This window comes from Ambystoma mexicanum, chromosome 6p (assembly GCF_040938575.1).
Source record: "Ambystoma mexicanum isolate Mex_15411 chromosome 6p, UKY_AmexF1_1, whole genome shotgun sequence".
Classification (NCBI taxonomy): Eukaryota; Metazoa; Chordata; class Amphibia; order Caudata; family Ambystomatidae; genus Ambystoma; species Ambystoma mexicanum.
This window is the reverse complement of record NC_090935.1, coordinates 1,520,397,374-1,520,422,709: the sequence shown is the minus strand read 5'-3', so window position 1 is coordinate 1,520,422,709 and position 25,336 is coordinate 1,520,397,374. Positions and strand designations below refer to the sequence as shown.

The 25,336-nt window shown below is 47.3% G+C and overlaps 1 protein-coding gene across 1 annotated transcript in view; it reads right to left on the bottom strand.

Annotated features, from left to right (window-relative positions):
• Window positions 1-25,336, bottom strand: part of IDUA (alpha-L-iduronidase) — a 616,851-nt gene that overhangs the window by 79,270 nt on the left and 512,245 nt on the right. Inside the window, exon 11 of the mRNA XM_069626380.1 lies at window positions 7,678-7,803. Within this exon, the coding sequence (XP_069482481.1) occupies window positions 7,678-7,803 (126 nt within the window). The remainder of the gene's footprint in view (window positions 1-7,677; window positions 7,804-25,336) is intronic.

The window sequence follows — 25,336 nt, the reverse complement described above, 5'->3', positions numbered from 1 at the left end:
ATTCTACAGTCATTGCAGTGTAGGAACAGTCGCCAGGCACGTTGGGCCTACTTCTTTGCCCAGTACCAGTTCCACATCACTCATGTTCCCGGATCACAAAACCTGATTGCTGACGCCTTATCTCGACGTCCTGACTATGTAGCTACTGAAGATAGGGCCTATCCTAAAATGTTTCCCCACATGATTTTTGTAGCTCAAGCAGTCAATCTCCTGGAAGAAATCCGAGTGTAAACCCAATCCTCTGATCTCTGGAAGGATATTTCAAGAAGGAATCAAGTTAAGTAAGGATATTTATTCAAGGACAATGCACCGGTCATTCCTACACAGAAATTACAACAAAGAATAATAAACCTCTGTCATGATACCCTTCACTCCGGACATCGTGGCATAACCAACACCCTCTGTCTCATACAAAGACAGTTTTGGTGGCCTGGAAGGAAGACCAACGTACAGCAGTACTTCAAAGCTTGTACTATCTGTAGTCAAAATAAACATGATAACAAGAGACCGGCGGGTCTTCTACTGCAACCTACACTGCCAACAAGGCCATGGGAATTCATTGCTACAGACTTCATTGTGGAATTACCACATTCCCGAGGATACACGAACATCATGGTTACCATAGACTTGTTCACTCATATGGCTCATTTTACACCCCTGTGTAAGTTACCATCCTCGCCCGAGCTTGCTGGAATCTTCCTGGAACACATATTCCATTTGCATGGACTTCCTTCCAAGATTATATCTGATCGAGGACCTCAATAAGTCTCTCAATTCTGGAAACATCTCTGTCGCATTTTGGGAATCCAATGCCCCCTCTCATCTGGTTATCATCCCCAAACCAACGGGGCCACAGAACGTGCTAATCAGACCCTGGAGCAGTATCTTCGATGTTTTGCCACCAAAGTTCAGGAGGACAGGTCACTCCTGATACCCGTGGCTGAATTCACCTACAACAATTCTGATCATTCTGCATTTAAGACCAGTCCCTTTTATTGTAGCCAAGGTTTCCATCCATCGGTCCTACCCTCTGTTCTCCCTCATCCTACACCAGTACCTACTGTCGACTCCTGGATAGAAACCCTCATCAATGTACACCAGGAGGGCAAAGAAAACTTAGAGAAGGCCAGAACACAGACTAAGAGATATGCGGATTCCAAAAGAAGACCAGGCCCTTCTTATACAATTGGTGATCAAGTCTGGTTGTTTTCGAAATTACTACCCTGACATCTACGGCCAAACAAGTTGGCCCCTCAGTACTATGGTCCATTTCCCATCAAGGAAATTATCAATCCATTTTCATACCGGATCAGACTACCAGACTCCTGGAAGAAAATTCACCTAGTATTTCACACATCCTTATTAAAACCCTACACCCAATCCTCCCGGAAATCCTGCTGACCTCCTCCTCTGCTGGTCGACAACCAATTGGAATATGAAGTATCCCGAATATGTGATTCCAGGTATAAACGGGATCAGCTTCAATACCTGGTTGAATGGAAAGGATATCCTCCTAGTGAAAGAACCTGGGAACCACTTTCTAATCTCAAGGCCCGTCGACTGCTCAGAAGATTTCACCTTATACACCGGGGCAAACCCGGAGGAAGGGGTCTTCGGAGGAGGCATGCTGACATGACCTACAGAACACGCCCCTTTTGGACTTCATGGTCCTTGTCTCAACGGGGCTTACACTCCCTGGTACTCCCAACATGGCCGTCCACTGTGAAACAACTTCCTCGCTCTACACGTTGGACGTAGCGTGTTCTATTAATAGACCACGCCTCCCGCGGCTCCGCGCATCTCAATGCTATTGCGAAGTAGCGACCAGACGTGTGCTCCGTAGCTTGCGGTATTGTTTTCCTTGGTTCTTTCCCAGCCAACCCCATTCCTAGTCCCTTTTACTTCCCTTCTTGATTCCTGGACTTGTGTGCCGAGTAGCGCACTCTGTACATTTCCCGGATTCCTGGATCTTTGCATCCCGGAACTTTGAATGCACGCTGGAGTCGGAAGAGACTCGTGCAGCCTTATTCAAGACCCGATCTGTCCGCAAGGCGGCATCGATCAAAAAATCCAGCAAAGATCGAACTCAGGTGAGAAGGGGGGGAACTCCTTGACAGAGAGGGTCAAAAACTGGTCTACAAGTCGTACCGATGATGCAGTGTTGGCTTGGAAGTGAAAGCCCAAGACACTGGATTTTGGACTGTCGAGCCTTGACTGTGACTAGATCTATTTCATTCTGTAAGGAATTGAACTGCTTTACTCTAAGGAATTGTTGTGGTCAAGATTCATGTGGGGTGATAATGTATCTTTTAAGAAACTGACAAGTGCATTGATTAATGTAATTGATTCTTTTATTTAAATCTTTGACTGTTTAATTTGTCTGTAATTCAGTTTTTATGTTTCTTTTGTTGTATAAGGTTTTATGTAAACCACCTTACAATAAAAAATAAAAAAATAATATATTTCATGAATGAATAGTGATTACGGGGTGGCGGTAGAAATTCTCCACTACAGCAGTAATGGAGAGAATGGTTGAAAACCTTTGAACAAATTAATCTATTCACATCTTGCATTAAAACAACTTAGAGAGTGTAAAGTAACCTTTCAAATGTACTGCACTAAAACTTAATAGGTGGATTCCAGCTAGGCATGCTTAGTGTCAGTGGTGTGGCGAGAACGATAATAGAAAGACATATGATTTTGACTGCACCTTTTAGCAAGATTTTGAAATGAGATTGCTATTAAGCTAAGTCAAATTGTTATGCTTCATATCGAAATTGAAGGTCAAATATTATTTTTGTCAAACATATCTACGTTTTTCTATGGTTCCTTGTATATGATCTGTCTGCTATCCAGGAGTGGGGTCCTACCAATGATCTCTGCCTTAATGCCAGTAAGACTGAGATTCTCCTCATCGGCACACCTTCTCCCTCCTTTCCTGTCATTCTCTGGCTGGTCTCTCTTGGCCCTCTTCCTGCTCCCACCTGTGAGGCTAAAAATCTCGGGGTCATCTTCAACGCCACACTCTCCTTCTCTCCTCACATCTCAGACGTCTCCAAGATGTCACACTATCAGCTGCACCTCCTCAGAGGTATTCTTGCTTTCCTCACTTTCCCCCAGAATCTCACTGCATCCAGAGCTCTGTTTCTCACTAGGCAGGGCTACTGCAACAGCCTCTTTCTGTATCTTCCTGCCTCTACTCTCCCCCCTCTGCAACTGATCCAAAACAGGACTGAGAGACTTGTCCTTGGCCTCAAGCCCAGGGATCGTATCTCTCCACTCCAGAACTGAAATCTCTGCACTGGCTCCCAGTGGTTGCGAGGATTAAGTTCAAAACCCTCTGCATTGTCCATAAGGCCTTCTGGTGTCTGAGGCCTCAATACCTTCAACTCTCTCTTCCTAAATATCTTCCTTCTCAAGCTCTTCGTTCATCCGCCTCCAAATCCCTTAGGGTCAGCCGCTTCTCCAAGCAACGAGTTGGTGGTAGATCTCTTTCTTCTGCTGGGGCCTGCCTATGGAACCGCCTCCCTGCCTCTCTGAAACTTGAGGAGAATCATCTCTGGTTCCAGAAGCACCTCAAGACCTTCCTCTTTGCTTCTGCTTTCTCTCCTCTGCTCCCCTGCTGACCTCCTGGTTGAAAATGAAACTGCACTCGTTACCTGGCCACCCTCTGATCTTGGGCCCAGGTTCCCTCCCCGCCAGTTGCACACCTGCACTGTCCCCCTGGCAACCAATGCCCTCAGGAACTGTTTCTGTATCCCTACAGCCCCCTATCAGCACTTGCCACTAGCTGGACACATTTATTGTCTTTATTTATTCATCTTTATTGATTTTGTTCTACGGTTACCTTATGTACTGCACTGCCCCCTCCCCCTTTCCTCCTGCACTTCTCCCCTTCCCCCAACCCCTGCACTTGCGTGATCCCAATGTCACCTGGCCTAATAAGATTGCGGTCTCTGTCTTCCCTCTGTTCCCCCTCCCTTGCCTCGTCTTGAAACACTTGTGCATAGGCGTGTTATAAATGCCACATCATATATCATATATCATATCAAGGCTAATGTGCTGGCTAGGATATTCTTTGCCAAATACATAGATACATTCTAGCCCTCTTAGTAGTTCGCTATCGTTTAATGAACCGTTAAATGCTAATTGTAGGGAAGGCTTAATCTACCAGGACACACTAAACATTTTAGAGTAATATGTGGTGCTTTCTCCAGACATTTAAAAGAAACTCTTAGGTGAGGAAGGGGTTAATGGCATTGAGTGATTGTGTGCTTTCAATATGTATTTTTCCTATGAGAGACGCATATTCTGATATTCAAATTGATTAATTCTGTAGGACAGTTTCCTTCTTCTGTTCATGTTATATGTTAGTATATATACACAATTCATTAAATATGTCTGTGCAAAGGGGACTAAGCATGTGCACAGCCATCCATACCCTGCAACCTGGAATCCCCTCATTTCCTCGTCTTCTACAATTCTGTGAGGGGAGTTGAAACCATCTCCTGAAACAAGAAGCAGGAATGACCTCAGAACCAAATAGAGTCACATATGTGTCAGCTATGCTATCCTCATATCAAAATCCTGGCTCTGCTGGATTCAGTATATATGGTTGATGATTACAAACACAATTTGCATTATGTAGTTAGTGATTCTAACATACAAAGAAGTCTATAGTAACAGACATATTTGTCAAACAAAGATCTGTGGTAATTCTTACATTCCCAAGATATTCTTATTTTATGCAACTCAGCCAGCAATCTACTTTGAGGCCATTTGTCCCTTTCCACTTTCTCAATTGAGTATTTCAAAAGCGTACGCAGAGGCGTGTACCAAGCTGTGCATCTTGGAATGATAACCTTCAATGAGGAAAATGGTTTATATGATTATTCTAAGTTTTAAAAATGTGTTTTGTTGAGTAAAACAAGTGTAGCATTTTTGTTATGACTACAATATATATGTCATGATGCCTACCTCCAAGGAGCCAGGTCCGACCCAGCAACCCCAGAGGCAGGCATCATTTCCCCCAGGGGAGTGCCAGCGGGCCCAAGCTGGGGCCCTTTGGACGCAGTCCTGGCGCCTTAGGCTCCAGGCTCATGTTGGACCTCTGTCCTGGCGCCTTAGGCACCAGGCTCATAAAGCTAGACATGTGTTCAAGTGTTTTACTGTGCACTTACCTGATGCAGACCATGCTGCCACATCCAGGCCCTCTTGAGGCCTGAATGGAACTACTTTACCTGTGGGACTACTTTCCATCCGGGTGTGGTCGGGGAAGGATACATACCTGATCGGAGGAAGGATACACACTTGGAACTTTTCCCAAAGCTATTTAAACCACACCCGATCAGCAACTCACGCTTCGCGTTGTTCTGCTCCTCGCAGCTGGACGCTCACCGTGTCAGCTCCTGCATCTGGACTTCAGCCAAGCCTGTCAGCATCCTGGGTCACCTGCAAAGGGAGGCAAGAGACCTTACCAGCTAATCTGCACCACAGAGACATCACATCGACGATCCTGAAAAGGAAGACATCATTTTTAAAAGCATTTCGTTACGATCGCTGCAGCGCTGCATTTCACTCACCTTTCCTGGGTGCCTCCATCTTCAGCAGCGATCATCCGGATACACAGCCACTTCCCAGAGCCTAGAGAAAAAGACAAGAATAAGAGGTGAGAGAAGGAAGCGAATAAGACTTACCTGTTAGGTCATTCCCATTTCATTTCGGGTCTTGCCGCTTCCAGGCATTTTCCGGACCCCGGCCCCTATGGGGAAAAAAGACAAAGACATTGAATGAGCGTATGCAAAGACAGTTCCCGAGCGCTCATCCAGAACTAACATGCCATTTACTGGAACTGGAACTGCACGTTTCACTTCGGGTCGGCGCCATATCTCCGGCATTCCGAACCCCGGCCCCTAAGGGGAAAAAAGACATAAGCATTAGCGCTTGCTGCAAAAAGACAATGAACATTATTATTAAGCTTGGACTTTTGAACTTGCAACATAACTTTTACAGAGCCTTACCTGAATAGTCAAGCTTACCTGAACTCCCATCAATCCTCAATCCAGTGAAGTAACTGGGTTTCAACGCGCCCCTGCATCAGAAGCAGGATGGAGAGCTCATCCTTCCTGACCCTAAGGTGAGACTTCACGGGGAATCGTGGAAGGGTATCGTGGAGGGTTGGAAGAGAGTGGGAGGCTTGAGCATAACTCAGTCAGTAGGTAATACTCACTTTTCAAGCACAGGGGAATATTCCTGCTAGCCGGAGAAGCCAGAGTAGAGGGCCCTTCCTGTCCATCTTCAGAGTCCTGCGCTTCACCATTGAAGAAGCATCAGCACTCGAAGCCAGACCTGCGCCTCCGTGGGAATCAGGTGAGCGTTACAATATACTGGAACTAATAATTAGAAATGAACATTGTAGCATTGTAGAAAGAACAAGTATACAATGTTAGTACAATTCTATGATTTCCTTGTTTTTGCCATAGCTTCACAACACCAGACCTTCAAGATATCTGTGTTTTCCATAGTCCCATTGCAGTCAGAAACAGCTGAGTTGGCTCTAGCAAACACACACCTGACAGCATGAATCTCGGCCACACAGAAAAGCAGAGAGAGCAAGGGAGCAAGGGAGCAAGGGAGCAAGGGAGCAAGGGAGCAAGGGAGCAAGGGAGCGAGGGAGCGAGAGAGCGAGAGAGACGTAGAGGGAATACTAGATTATCATATGATACTCAGGATAAAGCTAGTTAATGAAAAAAGAATGAAATCTAATAGTAGTGCACACTGATCCATGAGGAATGAAGAGAAGGAATAAAGAGGACAACTGATCACTCAGGAGGATAAATAAGGGGCGTGGATGAGAGATCAGGAGTCAGAAGTAGGGTATGCAATATTAAGTTGATCAATGATAACTGAGGAGAAGCGATGACTAAGGTATAAATGGTGAAGAGTAGAAGGACTGAGAAAGATGAGTGATGAGTAATGCAAAGAGTAGAAGAGGTTATTGGAGTAAGACAGGGACATGAGTAGTGAGAAGGTGAAAGGTATAGCGAGTGGGTAAAATGACTAAAGAAAAGAAGTGAGGAGTGAGAACTGAGGTTTGATGAATGAAGAAGAGGATGTGCGGTATAAAGATGGCGGTGTAAGGTGTTAGGGAAAGTAGTGTGTTATGAGGTGTAACGAAGGGAAGCTAGACGTTTGGAGACTTGAGGAGTGACAAAATCTAAGGAGAGGGGTGGCTGGTTGATGATGAGATGGGTGAATGAGGGCGTGCGGCAAGAGCATTGGGGTAGGAAGAGTAGGAAGGACAACTAGGGGCTGAGAAGGATGAATAAAGTGTAAGGAGAAATTGAGAACTAAGGATGAATGAAGAGGAGAAATTGGAATATTCAATAATGCACATGGGTACATGTAAAGTCAAACTGAGTTTGTATCAGTTATTTTTACAAAAAGACTTAAAGCTAATTCTTCTTAGTGTTTCAAACTTGACAACAGAAGAAACAAAAAAAAAATCTGATTCATCAAAAACTACATTTGTTGTCCTCTCGTGGATTTTCTTTTCCATTTCCTTTCAGAATTTACTGTACAACACACCTTGAATCACGTCATGTCTAATAGATGACAAGTACATGTATCTGTCAAATACAGTCAGAACCCAACATTGCAGAATGCAGATTCCCTTACCTGATTTGGAGGAGAGTTTGGTTGCGCACAAATATGAATTAGAAACACTGATGGTATGGGTAGCTCAACCTTCATCAGCAGATTGCCTTCTTCAGGAAATGGTCTTGCGTTTTGCACCACTGGGTCCTAAATAAATGTGACATTAATTATTAGCATAAATAAAACATGAATGCAGACAATGTTGTCAATAAATCCAAGAGAAAAAATACATTCACTGATATCTTTTTACTGCATCTCTAACATTTTTATTTATCGGCTTCCATCCATCCATTGCTTTTCCTCTCACAGCATGGCACTGCTCACAATCTCATTCAGCAAATTGGTATCAAGTTCCAGATATTGAATTCCCTTTTCATGAAGGTAAATGTATTGTGAAGAGAATGCTAAGGGAAGTAATGATGATCGATAAAGGTCAGAAGCTATCCCAGTTCGACAGTTATCCTGTGGCAAGGACGGACAATCTGATTGATTGATTTGGGACTGTCGTTTTCCTCTCCATGATTGATCTGATGAAAGGATACTGTCAAGTACCCGTTAACCGAGAGGACAAGATCACAATGGCTTTTTACATATTTTTTTCTTTATTTGTGTTTGGTTTAAAGACACATACCAAAAAAACCTTTACAAACAATTTACCATCACATTATTTTCTAGCTCGACATCAGATCACACATAGCATTTGGTACATGCAAATTGGTCAGTTGGTCCCTGATTCATATTACTGTGTGCAAATTCCGCAATTCGGTTATGTGCAAAATAACAAATGTGCAATTTATGCTGTAGAGTTATGCACCAATGGATCCCTAAGACATATTGCAGTGTGCAAATTCTGCAATTAAATTACGTGCAAAAAAGCAAATGTGCAAATTATGCTGTACAGTTACCTACAAAAAGTCATGATATAAAATCTTCTAAAGTCAATATGAACTTTGTCATTTAAAGATTTGCACCATATTTGCGTTGTTCGATTTAAAATGTCTACTACAATTGGTCAAGAATGTTTCTGTCGTGGTTGCATGAGCATCAGTTTCAGATTAGCCCAAGATAAGTAGGTGATGCAGCGATACAAAGAAAACATGCAATCTATTTCAAGATTTTTGATGTGCTAAATTATAGATTATGCTAAAATCTATAATTTTTTTATACTGAATATTTGTTAACGAATATAAAAACTCAGTGATTCTCACCAGGAACATAGTAAGTGCTATTAACAAGGAGATGTTTTCCCCCACATACAACAAATCCACACCAATTCCCTAGAATGCATGGTATTCCCAATATTAAAATTACCAAGCAATGTAATTCTATCACTTTCAAAATGTGAACAATAGAGAACCAAATGTTTCAGAGTTTTGCAATCAGACTGAGCAAAAATGGCAGCATCCCATTTCACCTTTTTCAGTATTTTTCTGCCAATGATATCTACGCTCATAAGTGTGAAATTGGTTGAGGCGAAATCGAAGAAATAATGTGCAAGCTTTAACGCATGGGAAATATAATAAATATTTTGCAAGTGGTTTCCTTTTATTTAGCAAATCAAGCATATTCCTTATATGACTTATATGTATTGATGGGCTCAATCGTAATGACCCAATCAAATTCAAAATGTTTCTTTTTGACTTGAAGAAACCCACAGCCAAGGTCTTCACTACTCTCGTTAAAAGATTCTGTTACGCTCACCTGGTATCCACAGGGACGCCACCCAGCCGGGTTACTCGCTGGTATGTTTCTCAGCTATGCCCTGATGTGGTCTGCGGGGAAATCTCTGCCTGAAAATACAGGAGGACTGTGTTCAAGACTCACCGACTGGGCTAAGTATACTTCCTCCACCCCCGTATGATTTCAGTCCCTCTGGCGCCCTCTCCTCACCTTGTGGTAGAATTAGGTGTGCTCTTCGTCCTGCATTCTTTGCAGGGGCGCATTTTTCATGGGCGAGTGCGGTCCAGTTACTTCACTGACGCCGGCCCGGTTGATATTGTTTGGGTAGGTCTTATTGCTGTTCTTTAATTTCGTTGCTATCATGCATGCCTTTCTTTGTTTAAAATGTCTCTTTTTTCTCCCTTAGGTATGCAGAGCTTCTGCGCTGGGAACTGGCTTGGTTGAGCCCCGCTGGTAAATGATGGCGCATTAAGAGCACTATGATGCGGTCAGTAAGCGCTATGCGCAGCGCTGCAAAGTCTTGCCTTTGCTAACCTGTGTTTTCCTTCCTTGTAGGTCGCGGTGTTCTTCAGCGCAAGTGGAATGTCCGAGTGGTGCCAGCCGAGAGGCGACCAGCCAGGTAAGCAGTTCGTAATTTGTAAATGTCTCTACTGCTTTCTTTAATGTTGCCTCTATCTTCCTCTTTCAAGTCGTTCTGTCCGGGAGGCGTGCAGCTTCGAGGAAGCTGTTCACAGTAGCTGCGAGTGTCTGCAGATGAAGACTGCAGGTAAGATGCTGCTGCTAATGATGTTCCTTTTGTCTCCTTGCAGGTTCAGCTTCTCCGAGGTTCGAGGGAATAGCTGGACACGGTGAGCGTCACGTTGCAAGCTGCAAAGTAACGCAAAGCGTGTTGTCTTGCTCGGGTGTGGTTTAAATAGCCCCAATAAAATAGTCCAGGTAAAGTAGTCCCTAGGCTACCACACCCAAAACACTAGACCACAAAGCTTGGTTCTTAGGAACCAAGCTATGTGGATGCCTCCATGTTGGCTGACAATACAATAAAGTAGTTCCCAAGCACATTGTTTTTCATGGTGTATGAGCCTGGCGCCAGGACTTGCCCCATGAGGGCTTTTGAAGAGGATGCAAGGCTCTAGAGGCCCGAGTCCTGACTCCACCTGGCCAATGGGTTTGCCAGAGGGGGTTTTGGGCAAGGGTCGTGACAGCACTCCCCTCTAAGGCCCCTCCCATGGCGTTCCTTCTGTCTGGCCCAGTTTTGGTTGGGAAGTTCCGATGGAATTTCCTGATTAGACGTGGTGCGTGGATATTCTCACTGGGCTCCCAGGATCTATCTTGTGGTCCATATCCTTTCCAATCGACAAGATAATATAGCTTGGTCCTAGAGGATTTAGAGTCCAAGATATCTTTGACTTCGAATTCTGGTTCTCTGTCAACAAGTATGGGCTTAGGTGATGCCCCAATCCGTGTGCCGGGTTGCATTGGTTTCAGGAGGGACACATGGAATACCGGGTGGATGTGTAGATTAGGTGGTAAATCCAGTTTCACTGCTGCTGGGTTTATAATTGCCTTAATGGAATAGGGTCCTAAGAATCTGGGATGAAAAGTCTGGGTTCCCTTGATGGGTACAAATTTAGCGGCTAACCAAACTTTGTCTCCTACTTGATAATCAGGGGTCTTTTTCCAGTGTTGGTCGGCGAATCTCTTGTTTTTCTTTGGCATGAATAAGGTGTTCCTTTGCCCTTTTGAAAGCCTGAGTAATGGTTGTGTGTAGAGTCTTTACCGCTGGCATTTCCAAGCTGGCTGGAAGGTCTAGTTCAGAGGTACGTGGATGTCTGCAAAAAGGGTATAGAAGGGCGTTTGTCCCGTGCTTGAATGCAAAAAATTGTTATATGCATATTCGGCTATCCATAGTAGGTCTTTCCAATTCCTTTGTTCATGGTGCAGCAAGCACCGTAAATATTGCTCGAGTGTCTGATTGGTTCTCTCGGTTTGGCCGTCCGTTTGTGGATGGTGACTGGTAGATAGCCGAAGGTTGATCTGCGCCATTGCACACATTTTTTCTAGAAGTTTGAAACAAACTGGCTGCTTCGATCAGAGACCAGAACCGAAGGGAAGCCATGTAGCTTAACCACACCCTCCAGGAACACTTTTGCTAAAGTGGCTGCGTCTGGGAGGCCTTTGAGAGGAATAAAATGGGCCATCTTCGAGAATGAGTCCACAACTACAAGGATGGTGTTGAACCCTAGGCTTGGAGGTAGATCAGTGATGAAGTCAAGGGAAAGAGTGTGCCATGGAACTGGAGGAATGTCCAATGGTTGTAGGAGACCAGATGGTTTTTGTTTCTGTGATTTATTTTGTGCGCAGGCACCGCAGGATTGAATATACTGAATGATGTCCTTACGCCAGGTAGGCCACCAAAAGTTCTCTTTCACCTTAGCTAGGGTTTTGGCGATCCCAGCATGCCCTTCGATCAGTGAATCATGATAGTTTGAAATAATATGCTGTTGTAATTCCTTCTTGGGTACATACAGACGATCCCTAAAAAAGGGTAGATGGTCCTTGATGGTATATTGTTCTCCTTGAGTTTGCCATAAGATGTAGGCATCAGGATTCATTTTCTGTTGGATTTCTTTTCGTAGTTCTGCTTGTGTTAATGGTGTCGTGATACCCAAGAGTTTGTCTTCAGGTATAAAAGGTACTGGGTCTGGAGTTTATATACTATTTCATCTATGCCCATGCGAGATAAGGCATCCGCCTTTCCGTTTCCGACTCCTGGTCGAAATGTGATTACATAATCATATTCGGCGAAGAAAAGGGCCCACCGTAATTGGCGCGAGGACTGGGCCTTGGCTGTTTTGAGATATTGCCGGTTTCGGTGGTCTGTGATGACTGTAATGGTGTGTCTGGCCCCCAGAAGGTAGTGCCTCCAGGCTTTAAAGGCGGATTTGATAGCCAGGAGTTCCTTGTCTGTGATGGCATACTTAATCTCTGGAGGTGAGAACTTTTACGACCAGAAGGCCACAGGATGTAGCTGGCTGGTTTCCGGGTCTCTCTGTAAAAGGACAGCCCCCATTGTGAGACTGGACGCATCAGTTTCAACAACATAAGGGAGGTCTGGACGAGGATGTCGCAAAGGCTTCTTCTGCTTCTTCGGTCCAAGCAAACTTTTTATTGTTTTTTCATAATAGTACTGTGATTGGGTGCACAACCTGAGAGAGGCCTGGGATGAACCGGCGGTAGATGTTCGCAAAGCCAAGCATGCTTTGTACCCCTTTCAGAGACGTCGTTGAAGGCTATTTCAAAATGGCATCTACCTTATGCACTTCCATTCTGATGCCTCCTGGAGTAAGGATAAAACCAAGAAATTCTACTTCGGTGACGTGAAAAAAGCATTTTTCAAGCTTTGCAAGCAAGCGATGTTGACGGAGCTTGGTGAGGACTGAACAAACGTGCCTGACATGATCTTGTTCCGAGGCGGAGTATACTAAGATGTCGTCTATGTACACTAAGGCACACACATCAATTAACTCCCTTAAGACGTCATTAATGAAATACTGTAATGCCGCAGGAGGGTCAAACAAGCCGTACTTGGTACGTTAGGCGGTTTTCCATTCATCTCCTTTTCTGACTCGGACCAGGTGTACGCTCCTCGAAGGTCCAATTTGGTATAAATCTCGGCATCTTTAACTTGGTCTAGCATCTCAGGGATAAGTGGCAAGGGGTAGCAGTTCTTCACAGGGATCTAGTTCAATGCGCGGTAGCCAATACAGGTTCTCAAGTCTCCTTCCTTTTTCGGTACAAAGAACAAAGGACTGGCTGTGGGGGACTTCGAAGGACGGATACATTTTTTTGCAAGGTACTGGTCTAAATAGGATTTCAAATGAAGGTTTTCTGGTTCTGTGAGAGCGTAGATCCTGCCGCAAGGGATTTGTGCACCAGGAACAAGGTCGATCTGACAGTCATAGGGCCTGTGCGGAGGCAATGTATTGGTTCGGTCCTTTCGGAAAACATCCTGGAAATCATGGTATTCACTTGGCAAGGTATTAGTTGCTCCCATGGTTGCTACTGTCGCTCCGGGAGTCATGGGGATACAGACGTAGGGTTTCTCCTCTTGGTAATAGCAGGCAGGGGAGCAGTCACCGGGGAAGGTTAATTTTCGTGCCCGCCAGTCTATCAAACGGTTGTGAGCAACCAACCATGGCATCCCTAGTATTAGCCTGAACTGAGGTGCCTTGATGAGATCGAACGAAAAACACAAGGTTACCCTGGCTGTGCACTGGGTTACTGGTCCGGAAGAGATTTCTGTCACATCCACGGTGGTTACCTTGTCCATAGTTGGCTTAGAACACAAAGGAAGCCCCATCTCTGCTGCCAGTTCTTGATCAATATAATTTCCAACTGCTGCGCTATCGATGTGTGCTTCAACGGCATGCATTCTTTTTTTATAACTCTGTTTATTGAATTTTAACAACATAACATAAAGAAACATACATGAATAAGACATGAATCAGCGGTATACACGTTGAAGGCAATTATCCATAGCAACAGGGCCCGTAAGACATCAATAGGACAAGGCAGGCAAACAATGCTAGCAGCGTTACCGGTGTACCCCCATCCGCGGGGCTCATTGAGCGTCTAGCCATTTACCCCATACTTTTTCGAATTTGCGGGGACAGCCCCTTGCATTATAGATCCGGCGCTCTAAGGTTGCAAACCTGTCCAACTCATTACTCCAACGGTTCAGGCTCAGTGGATCGGCAGATCCCCAATTGGCCGCAATAAGTCTTTTGCCTGCCCCCAACGCAATTGCCAAAAACATTTTCTCATATTTGGACAGGTCTACTTCACCCCCAATGCCCAAGAGTATCATCTTGGGGTCCCTAGGAATTGGTGTCGCCAGAGCGGCTGAGATTGTGTTGACACAGCCCACCCAGAAGGCCTGTATCACCTGACAGTCCCATATCATATGGTAGAAGGTGGCGGGTTCAGTTTTGCATCGGACACACGTCCCGTCTTCTATTCCACCCCATCTGGCCATTGCAGTGCGTGAGTGGTATGAACGATGGAGAATCCTCAACTGTATTAGTCTGGGCTTGGATTCTATTCCAATTTCTTTGGGGGACATTAACGCCTCCACCCATTCTTCAGGTTCCAGGGGGCCCAGATCCCTTTCCCACATTGCCTTTAGCCCGTCGAGTTGTGTAGCCCCGAATGAGTTAAGCGCCTGATAGAGAGTGGAAGTGACCCTAGAGGAGATGTGCTGTGGAAGGATATTGGTCTCGATGGGAGAGCAGGGGGGTACGACCGTAGTGTCGGGGAATTGGGTGCGGATGGTGTGGGACAGTTCACGCATGGTCTCAAAGCTCAGGAGGCGACCCTCTTGTATCACGTGTGCTAATGTGTGTATTCCTTTTGCCAGCCAGTGACCGAAGGAGCCCATTTTCACTAGTTCCGGGAGGAGTGTATTGTGCCATATGGGTTGCGACAGTGTTGGCTGTTCTTCCCAGCCGATTAGTTTGTGTGCGGCCCGCCATGTGCGCCGGATGTGGTGGGTCATTTTGGGCAGCACCGGGAGTTGACCGTGCGTGGCTTAGAGGATTTGGAGCGGTGTTAGCGGGGACATGGTCTCCAGCTCTATATGGGTGTGTGGGAGTGTGGGATCCGTGTGCATCCAGTCATTCACCACCCCTATCTGTGTGGCCAGGTAATAGGTGCGTATGCAGGGTAAACCGATGCCTCCCTCCCACACCGATCTCTGGAGCGTATCAAGGGCAATCCTGGATTGTTTCCCGCCCCATAGCAGTGTGCGCAGGTTCTTGTCAATGAGTGTGAATGTTTCTCGGGGGATGGGGAATGGGGCATTTTGGAGGACATACAATAGTCTGGGAAGGGTTATCATTTTGAATAATGCGGCGCGGCCAATTAGTGATAGGGGAACAGATTGCCAATGGGGGGTGTCTCTGTTGAACCGCTCTATGACTGGTTGTATATTAAGCCGGGGCAACCCATCAAGCATCGGGTCCAGCCGTATACCCAGGTATTTGAGTTTCCTGATAGAGACGTGATATGGGCAGGTCTCCGGGATCGCCGACGCGCCACCCTGAATCGGGAAGAAGATGGTTTTGGCATCATTAACCTTCAGACCTGCAAAGTACTGATATTCCATGAGTATGAGGGAGACCACCGGGCACGAGATGCTCGGGTTACTGAGGTATAAGAGCAGGTCATCCGCATAGAGCGAAAGGCGGTCTTCTCCCCCTCCCGGCCTGACGAAACCAGTCCAGTTGGTGTTAGCTCTAAGCTCAATCGCTAGCGGCTCGATGGCCAGGAGGAAGAGGAGTGGAGACAGCGGGCATCCCTGTCTCGTGCCCCGACCCAGGGGGAATGGTTTGGAGGACCTGCCGTTCACCGTCACCGTGGCTTCCGGGGATGCATATAAAAGTTTACCCAGGATATAAAATGTCTGCCCCAGGTTCATCCTAGCCATGATCTCCCACAAAGCATCCCACCACACAGAGTCAAAGGCTTTTTTGAAGTCCACCGCCAAGAGGGCGAGTGGGGCTGGTATTTCCTTTGCCCTGGACAGTGCCAATTGGACTCTGCGTAAGTTCATCCGAGTTGATTTATTGGGCATAAAACCACATTGGTCTGGGTGGACGAGGGTCTCAATCACTTGCAGCAGTCTGTTAGCGAGTGTTTTGGCGAGAACCTTCGCTTCGCCATTGATCAAGGATATCGGACGATAGGAGGCGCATTCCTCCGGGGGTTTCCCAGGCTTATGTATGACAACTATGCATGCCTTCCTGAGGTCTGGGGGAAGTGCGCCTAGTTCCCAGCTGCGTAGAAACATGCGGTGCATGTGGGCAAGTAGCATGCCACCGAGGCACTTCCATGTTTCAGTTGGGAACCCATTGGGGCCCGGAGTTTTCCCGGGTTGGAGTTGCACCAGTGCATCTTGTACCTCGGTGTCAGTGATGTCAGCATTCAGGAGATCAGATTGGTGTTGCGGGAGTATCGGAATCTGATGTGGTCGAGGTATCGAGAGGGTTCAACTGATGGATTCCCAATGGGTGGGGTATAAAGATTTTTGTAATAGGTGGCGAATGCCTCGACGATATCCGAGTCTTCTGTCAACAATGTCCCATCCAGAGATCTGATTGCCCTTACGTGTCCCCTGCTTTGCACGCGTCTCTCCAACCAGGCCAGAGTCTTGTTAGCTTTGTCGCCCCTTTCATATATTTGGCTCCGGACTAATTGGTGGGCAGTTCGTGCGTTGTCTAGGGACAGGTTACTGAGGGCGTCTTGCGCCGTGAGCATCGCTTCCTTTGCTTCTTGGGTGTTTTGTATAAGGATTTGTCGCTCACACTCCAGGACGCGTGTTTCTGCTTCCCGGATCTTCTGGACTTTGCGTTGTTGGTAGGCGGAAACCGTGGAAATAACCTCCCCTCGTAGGACTGTTTTGTATGCCTCCCAGATCGAAATCGGGCAGTCCACCGAGCCATCATTAAGTTCAAAATATTCCGTTGTCCTCTTTTCTAGCTCCTCCGCAATTTCAGGAAGACGGAGATGGTATGCATTTAGGCGCCAATTACGATCCGGGCGGCAGGAGGAGTTTTTGAGAGTTAAAAGAAGCGGGGAGTGGTCTGAAATTCCTCTCGCGAGGAATGCAGCATTGAGAAGCCTGTGGGTCATGTTGCGGGGGACGAAGGCATAGTCGATCCTGGAGAATGATTTGTGGACACCTGAGTAGAAGGAGAACCCTGCCTCGTCTCCATGAAGTGTGCACCATGCGTCCACCATTCCTGAGGTCTCGGCGAACGTGGCGAGCGGCGTGGAGGTGGGGCATGTTCCAGCTCGCCTATAGGTTCTGTCGACTGTGATGTCCATTATTTCGTTAAAGTCCCCTCCGAGCACCCACACATCAGCCTCCTCCTCCAGGAGCAAGCTCTGAAGCTCGGCGAGCAGTTCTTTTGTCAGCGTGGGGGGGCATAGATTGCTGCCAGGCCCCATTTCTCGCCCCAGATGTCTGCTAGCATCAGTAAATAGTGGCCCCGGGGGTCCGTCCTGATTTTCCTAACCTGGAGAGGGACACTCTTGTGAACGAGAATCATTGTGCCCCTGGCTCCTTTCGTGAATCCGGCATGGTAGACATTCGAGTAGTTGGACCTTTTGAAAAAGTTGGTATTTGTGCCTATCAAGTGCGTTTCATTTAAGAGGGCAATGTCCGGCGAGTGTCGGTTTAGGTACTGGAGCACCAGTCTCCGCTTTATGCTAGAGCCGAGGCCATTGACGTTCCAGGACAGTATTGTCACCTTGTTGGAGTTCATCCTGTCTGCGTGAGTCTATTTGGTGGGGTAGCAGGGAGGGTTAGTGCCAGTTGCATTTTTCCCCCTGGGGACGTATGTCGTTTTCCTCTCGGGGGGGACATTGGGGGGCCGCTTCGCACTGGAGCACCTGAAGGCTGGCAGGTACTTGTGTCTCTGGTCCTGGCCCAAAACAGTATTTGTTTGCCTTGCCTACTCTCGTCTGTTTCTAGCTTTCTTTTCTCGTGATTCTGTTTCCTCGATTCCCCAAAACTCCCCCCACCCTGTACTCCCCCCCCCCCCAACTGGGAGCACCTGTCGCCCAAACATTGAACTTATAACTTGGTGAACTTAAACTGCGTCGGGATGACCCGACCTAGGGTGGTAGCCCTTGTGGAGACTGCGTTACCTGAACGGTGGCGGCCGCAATGATGTAGTTTCCGTGTTGTCACGTGGCAAGTTCGGTTCTGTGGTGCCCAGACCTCATCCGTTCTCTGTGGTATTTTGGGTGGAACGCTGTGACGATGCGGTTTCCGGGTCTATCTGGGTGAAGGGTGGCGAGCGCTGCCCGGGTTTGCGCGCAGGTGGTTCGGAGTGCGAGCGTCGGGCCATGGGCCCCTTTGAGGATCTGTGTTTCGAGCCAATCCCATGCTTCTTTGGGATTGTGGAATAAATGGGTCGTGCCCTCGTGGTGGACCTTGAGTATCGCCGGGAAGAAGAGAGCAAACTTAATTGACACAGAGTGAAGTTTCTTCTTGACAGAGTCGTATGACTGGCGGGCCTTCTGGACCTCTTTAGTATAGTCCGGGAAAAACCCCACTCTATAGCCGTTGTATGTGATTGGGCCGGAGGCCCGTGCCATCTGCAGGATAGCGTCTCAGTCCCGGTAGTTGAGGAGGCGTGCTATTATTGTTCTGGACGGGGCTCCTGGGGTGGGTCGCCCAGTGGGTACCTATGTTCTCTCTCGATAGAGAAGAATTTCGACAATTTCTTGGGGGCAAAGACATGAGGTAGCCAGTCCTCTAGGAAAAGTTCGACACTAGGGCCTTCCTCTCTCTCCGGGATCCCGAGAATCCTAAAGTTGTTGCGGCGTGCCCTGCCCTCACTGTCTTCGGCCCGGTATTCAAGTTGGTTGACTTTCTGGGCGATTATGACTAGTTGTTGTTCCAACTGGCGGACGTTATCTTCTGTATCCGACACCCTTTGTTCCGCTTCTCCGACCCTGGACGACAGGTTGCGGAGATCCTGGCGTAGGAGAGATACTTCCGTGGAGACACCTCCTATTTTAAGTTCCAGCGAAGTTCTCGAGTCCCCAATTGCCTTCATTAAGTCATTCAGGGAGAGTTGGGGGTCCTGAGTTCCTTCCATGTTGCCTGCTTCCGCCGGGTGTTGTGTCTCCTGGCGAGAGGGGGCCGCCACTGTGTAAAGGTCCATTTTACTCTGCAGGGTTTGCCGCTTGACCTTGTCTTTGCCCATGGCCGAGTCGGTGGTTTATGTGAGGATTTAGGCCCGGGTGGGTCGTGTGGATGCCCCGCGGGGATCGCTGAGGGGACTGAGTCAGGGTGGGCTCGCCGGTCGTCTATCTTTTGCCACTCTGTCTCTGTTTCGAAGCACCGGCAGGGGTAGGGGCTGCGTGGGTTGCTTAAGCGCCAATCCCCAGTTCTGGGTGGTCCGGTATACTTGTTGGAGAGTCTGTGGTCCACTGGGGGGGAGCGTCTTGTAGTTGCGTACACGTGAGGACCGTGCCCACCATCTCGAATGTGTACTGTTCCTGAGTGGATTGAAGCGCAGAGGGGCGCTGTCTCCGGCGCCAGTCACCCACACCCCTCCACGTGCAATTCGGTAGAGCTTTGGGGGGGGGGGTTGCCTGTCACGCTCACCTGATTCCCACGGAGGCGCAGGTCTGGCTTCGAGTGCTGATGCTTCTTCAATGGTGAAGCGCAGGACTCTGAGGATGGACAGGTAGGGCCCCTCTACTCTGGCTTCTCTAGCTCGCAGGAATATTCCCCTGTGCGTGAAAAGGGAGTATTACCTACTGACGGAATAATGCTCAAGCCTCCCACTCCCTTCCAACCCTCCACGATAACCTTCAGCGATTCCCCGTGAAGTCTCACCTTAGGGTCTGGAAGGATGAGTTCTCCCTCCTGCTTCTGATGCAGGGGCGCGTTGAAACCCAGTTACTTCACTGGATTGAGGTTTGATGGGAGTTCAAATAAGCTTGACTATTCAGGTAAGGCGCTGTAAGAGTTCTGTAGCAAGTTCAAAAGTTCAAGCCTAATAATAATGTTCATTGTCTTATTGCAGCAAGCGCTAACGCTTATGTCTTTTTCCCCTTAGGGGCCGGGGTTCGGAATGCCGGAGATATGGCGCCGACCCGAAGTGAAACGTGCAGTTCCAGTAAATGATAGGTAAGTTCTGGATGAGCGTTCGGGTAATGTCTTTGCATTCGCTCATTCAATGTCTTTGTCTTTTTTCCCCATAGGGGCCGGAGTCCGGAATGCCAGGAAGCGGCAGGACCCGAAATGGAATGGGAATGACCCAACAGGTAAGTCTTAGAAGGAAACTGAGCTTTTCCTATTCCCTTCCTTCTCTCACCTTGTGTTCTTGTCTTTTTCTCTCTAGGCTCTGGGAAGTGACTGCGGATCCGGATGATCGCTGCTGAAGATGGAGGTGCCCAGGAAAGGTGAGTGAAATGTAGCGCTGCAGCGATCGAAGCAAAATGCTTTTAAAAATGACGTCTTCCCTTTCAGGATTGTCGGTGTGATGTCTCCGTGATGCAGCTTTAGCAGGTAAGGTCTTCTTTCTCCCCAATTCTCTCTTATCTCCCTTTGCAGGTGACCCAGGATGCTGACAGGCGTGGCTGAAGTCCAGATGCAGGAGCTGACACGGTGAGCGTCCAGCTGCGAGGAGCAGAACAACGCGAAGCGTGAGTTGCTGATCGGGTGTGGTTTAAATAGCTTTGGAAGAAGTTCCAGGTATGTATCCTTCCACCGATCAGGTATGTATCCTTCCCCGACCACACCCAGGTGGAAAGTAGTCCCACAGGTAAAGTAGTTCCATTCAGGCCTCAAGAGGGCCTGGATGTAGCAGCATGGTCTGCATCGGGTAAGTGCACATTAAAACACTTGAACACATGTCTAGCTTTATGAGCCTCGCGCCTAAGGCGCCAGGACAGGGGTCCAACATGAGCCTGGCGCCTAAGGCACCAGGACTGTGTCCAAAGGGCCCCAGCTTGGGCCCGCTGGCACTTCCCTGGGGGGAATGATGCCTGCCTCTGGGGTTGCTGGGTCGGACCTGGCTCCTTGGAGGTAGGCATCATGACAGTACCCCCCCTAAAGGCCCCTCCCAAGGTTGTTCCCTCCGGGGGTTTTGGCTTGTTCGGAAATCTCTGGTGGAACCTTTGTATTAATCGAGGTGCGTGAACATGGTTACTAGGCTCCCACGATCTCTCCTGAGGTCCATATCCCTTCCAGTCTACAAGATAGAAGAATTTTGACTTTAACACCTTGGAGTCTAAAATGTCTTTAACTTCAAATTCTAATTCCCCTTCAATTAGAACTGGGACTGGAGGCTTGGACAGTCGGGTCCCTGGTTGTACTGGCTTCAAAAGTGATGCATGAAAAACTGGATGAATACGCATGTTAGACGGTAAATCCAGTTTAAAGGCCAAGGGATTGATTATAGCCTTGATGGGATAAGGTCCTATGAATCTGGGATTGAAGGTTCGCGGGCCCTTGAGGGGTAAATGTTTTGTTGCTAGCCATACCTGGTCTCCTACTTGGTAAGGAGGAGTTTTACTTCGGTGCAAATCAGCGTTTTCTTTATACTTTTTCTTGGCTTGCTGTAAATGAGTTGCAGCTTCTTTGAAGGCTCGGGTTATTGTGAAATGCAGATGATTTACTGCGGGCATTTCCAGGGTCAGAGGTCGATCTAGGTCAGAGGTCCGAGGATGGTGACCATACAAAGTATAAAAAGGAGTTTGTCCGGTTCCAGAATGCACTGAATTGTTGTATGCATATTCTGCGATCCAAAGGATGTCTTTCCAATTTAACTCGGATTGGTGTAACATGCACCGAAGATATTGCTCGAGAGTCTGATTGGTTCTCTCGGTTTGTCCGTCGGTCTGGGGGTGGTGGCTGGTGGATAACCGCACATCTATTTGTGCTAGTTGGCAACACTTCTTCCAAAAATGGGAGATAAATTGACTTCCACGATCCGAGACTAATAGGAAAGGAAAACCATGTATGCGAACTATATTCTCCAGAAATTCCTTGGCCAAGGTGGAAGCTGAAGGCAAACCTTTTAAAGGGATAAAGTGGGCCATTTTGGAGAATAGATCCACAATTACAAGGATAGTGTTGTAACCAGCAAAAGGAGGCAGGTCAGTTATAAAGTCCATTTGCAAGGTGTGCCATGATGCCGGTGGAATATCCAAGGGTTGAAGTAGGCCGGCTGGCCTTTTCTTTTGACCCTTGTTTTGGGCGCAAATTCCACAAGACAATACAAAAGACTTTATGTCTTTTCTCCAAGAAGGCCACCAGAAGTCGCGTTTGATTTTTTCCTCCGTTTTAGCGATACCAGGGTGTCCTTCCATTAATGATTCATGATGATGGGCAATAACAAGTTCTTGCAATTCTTTACTTGGCAGAAACAACCGCTCCTGGAAGTAGGGTAAATCATCCTTAACGGTGTAATGAGGACCCTTTTGACTCCATTCCAGTAAGGCTGAAGAGTCTAGAAGTTGTTTTACTTGCGTTTGGATGTCCTCAATAGTTTGCAATGAAGTTAGGCCTAAGATTCTTTGTTCAGGTATGATTGGCACAGGTTCTAAACTCGAATTTGGTTCTTCCATGCCAATCCGGGATAAGGCGTCCGCTTTACCATTCTTGCAGCCAGGGCGATAGGTAATTACGAAATCAAATTCCGCAAAGAATAGAGCCCATCGGAGTTGTCGTGAAGATTGAGCTTTGGCCGTCTTTAAATACTGTAAATTTCTGTGGTCCGTAATTACGGTGATGGTGTGTCTTGCCCCGAGAAGGTAGTGACGCCAAGCCTTGAAATCAGATTTAATAGCCAGTAACTCTTTGTCGGTAATTGCGTAGTTGATTTCAGGAGGAGAAAATTTCCTGGACCAAAAGGCCACAGGGTGTAGTTGGTTAGTTTCTGGGTCTCTGCGACAGGACATCTCCCATGGCCGAACTGGATGCGTCGGTTTCCACAATGTAAGGGAGATCTGGGTGCGGGTGCTTCAATACAGGTGCAGAGGTGAATTTGGTTTTCAGGTCCTGACAGGCTTGTTCGACCTCAAGAGTCCATTCAAAGCGTTTGTTTTTCTTTAGGAGAGCTGTGATGGGTTGGACTGTTCGGGAAAATTCCGGGATGAATCTTCGATAGAAATTGGCGAAGCCGAGCATGCTCTGAACTCCCTTCACCGAGCTAGGAGATGGCCATTTGAGGATGGCGTCCACCTTTCGCGAGTCCATTCGGACTCCTTGAGGTGTCAGGATGAATCCGAGAAACTCAACTTCTGTGGTATGAAAAACATTTTTTGAGCTTTGCAAATAGTCTGTGCTGGCGCAATTTCTCAAGAACTGCCCTAACATGTTTTCTGTGATCGGATTCTGAAGAAGAGTACACCAGGATGTCGTCAATATAAACAATGACACAGACATCGATAAGTTCTCGAAGAACATCATTCATAAAGTACTGAAAGGCGGCAGGTGCATTGCACAAACCGAAGGGCATCACCTGATATTCGAAGAGCCAAATTTGGTGCGGAATGCAGTCTTCCTTTCTTCGCCTTCTTTTATACGCACCAGGTGATAAGCTCCTCGGAGATCTAACTTGGTGTACACACAAGCATCTTTCACCTGGTCGATAAGCTCAGGAATCAGGGGCAGAGGATAACAATTCTTAATCGTTATTTGATTTAGGGCGCGATAGTCTATACATGTTCTAAGGTCGCCCTCTTTTTTCGGCACGAAGAACAGAGCTGAGAAGACAGGAGACTTGGACGGGCGAATAAAACCATTGGCTAGGTACTGATCTAAATACTGACGCAAATGCAGGTTCTCAGGTTCCGTAAGAGCATAAATCCTACTACAAGGTAGTTGAGCATTGGGTACCAGATCGATTTGGCAATCAGAAGACCGATGGGGAGGTAACGTGTTAGCCTGTTCCTTCTGAAAAACGTCTTGGAATTCTTGGTATTCTGACGGTAGCTGTACAGGGGTGGAAGTTGCTGAGGCTAGACCCATAACTGGATTTCTTGGATAGCAAGTTGGTTCACAATCAGGAAAACTTATCTTCTTTGCTCCCCAGTCAATTCTGGGATTATGTGTTTCTAACCAAGGAATTGCAAGAATTACTTGAAATTGTGGGGCCTTGATCACATCAAACACGATTGCTTCCCGATGTCCATCCTGACCCACCAGTGTCATTTCAACAGTGGAATGCGTTACAGGCCCTGAAGCTATTTCGGTTCCATCTACTGTAGTAATGACATCTTGGGTTACTTTCGGGCGGATAGGGAGCTTAATCCTGGAAGCCAATTCACGGTCTATGTAATTTCCAATAGCTCCACTGCCGATGTATGCTTTTGTAGCATGCAACTGCAGAGGCTGTTTTGGGTCCACGAGCACCATTGACATGACAAAATGCGAGGTCAAAGAGTTTGTTTTCAAGCTCGGCAAGCGGACCCCTACGCTTGTCAGGCTAGGTCGTTTCCCGAATCAGGTGTCAATAAATCGTTATCAGTGGCTCCAACCACCTTCTTAGGTGGTTTACCTGGACAATTTCGAAGAAAGTGACCGGAAGTCCCGCAATACAGACAAAGTTGCATTTGCCGCCTTCTCTCTCGTTCCTTCTGCGTTAATGGTCCTTTAACACCGCCGATTTGCATAGGTTCGGATACGTCGGTACTCTTGGAGTTACCGTGGGTTTTGATCGGTACTCGGGTTTCGTACTTGAACCGATCTGCTTTTCTATTTTGAAGTCTGTGATCAAGTTGAACCACCAAGTCTATGTAGTCTGCGCAGACCTGGGGTGGATCTACTATCTGAGCTAGAACATCCTTAAGCTCTCCGCGCAGGCCTCGATGAAACAATGTGATCCTTTTGTTTTCTGGCCATCCAGTTTCCACAACCAGTCTATTAAAGGTGGCAACATAGGACAGGAGATCCTGATTACCTTGTCGTAAGGATAGCAGTTCGTTATCAAGGGCCTGTCCTTGAGTGTCGAGCAAACAATCTTTCCATGCTGGCCTGGAAACCCTGAAAATTCTGGAGAATGGGATCATCCTGATTTACCAGTGGAATAGACCAATCGGCAGCACTGCCACTGAGGTAAGATAGTATAAAGGCTACCTTGGTCTGGTCGTTAGGGAAGGCCCCGAGTCTGCATAGAAAGTGTAAACGACATTGGTTCATAAAGACGGAATATTTCTTGGGATCCCCCGCAAAACGTTCAGGCGGGGCCAAAGGCATGTGTCCAGGTAGATTGATTTGTACCGGGTTATTCAAACCCATTGATGTGGAAGTACCTCCGGTATTACATAAAGGAGTGTGCCCTGCCTGGGCCTGCAATAACCTTTTGGCCAGGTCATCTGTTTTTTCATTGGATAGGATCAGTTCTCTTTTGAGAGCGTTAGTCTCCTGGCGGGCTGAGCGCACTTCTGCCCGTAATTCCCCCAAAAGCTGGGC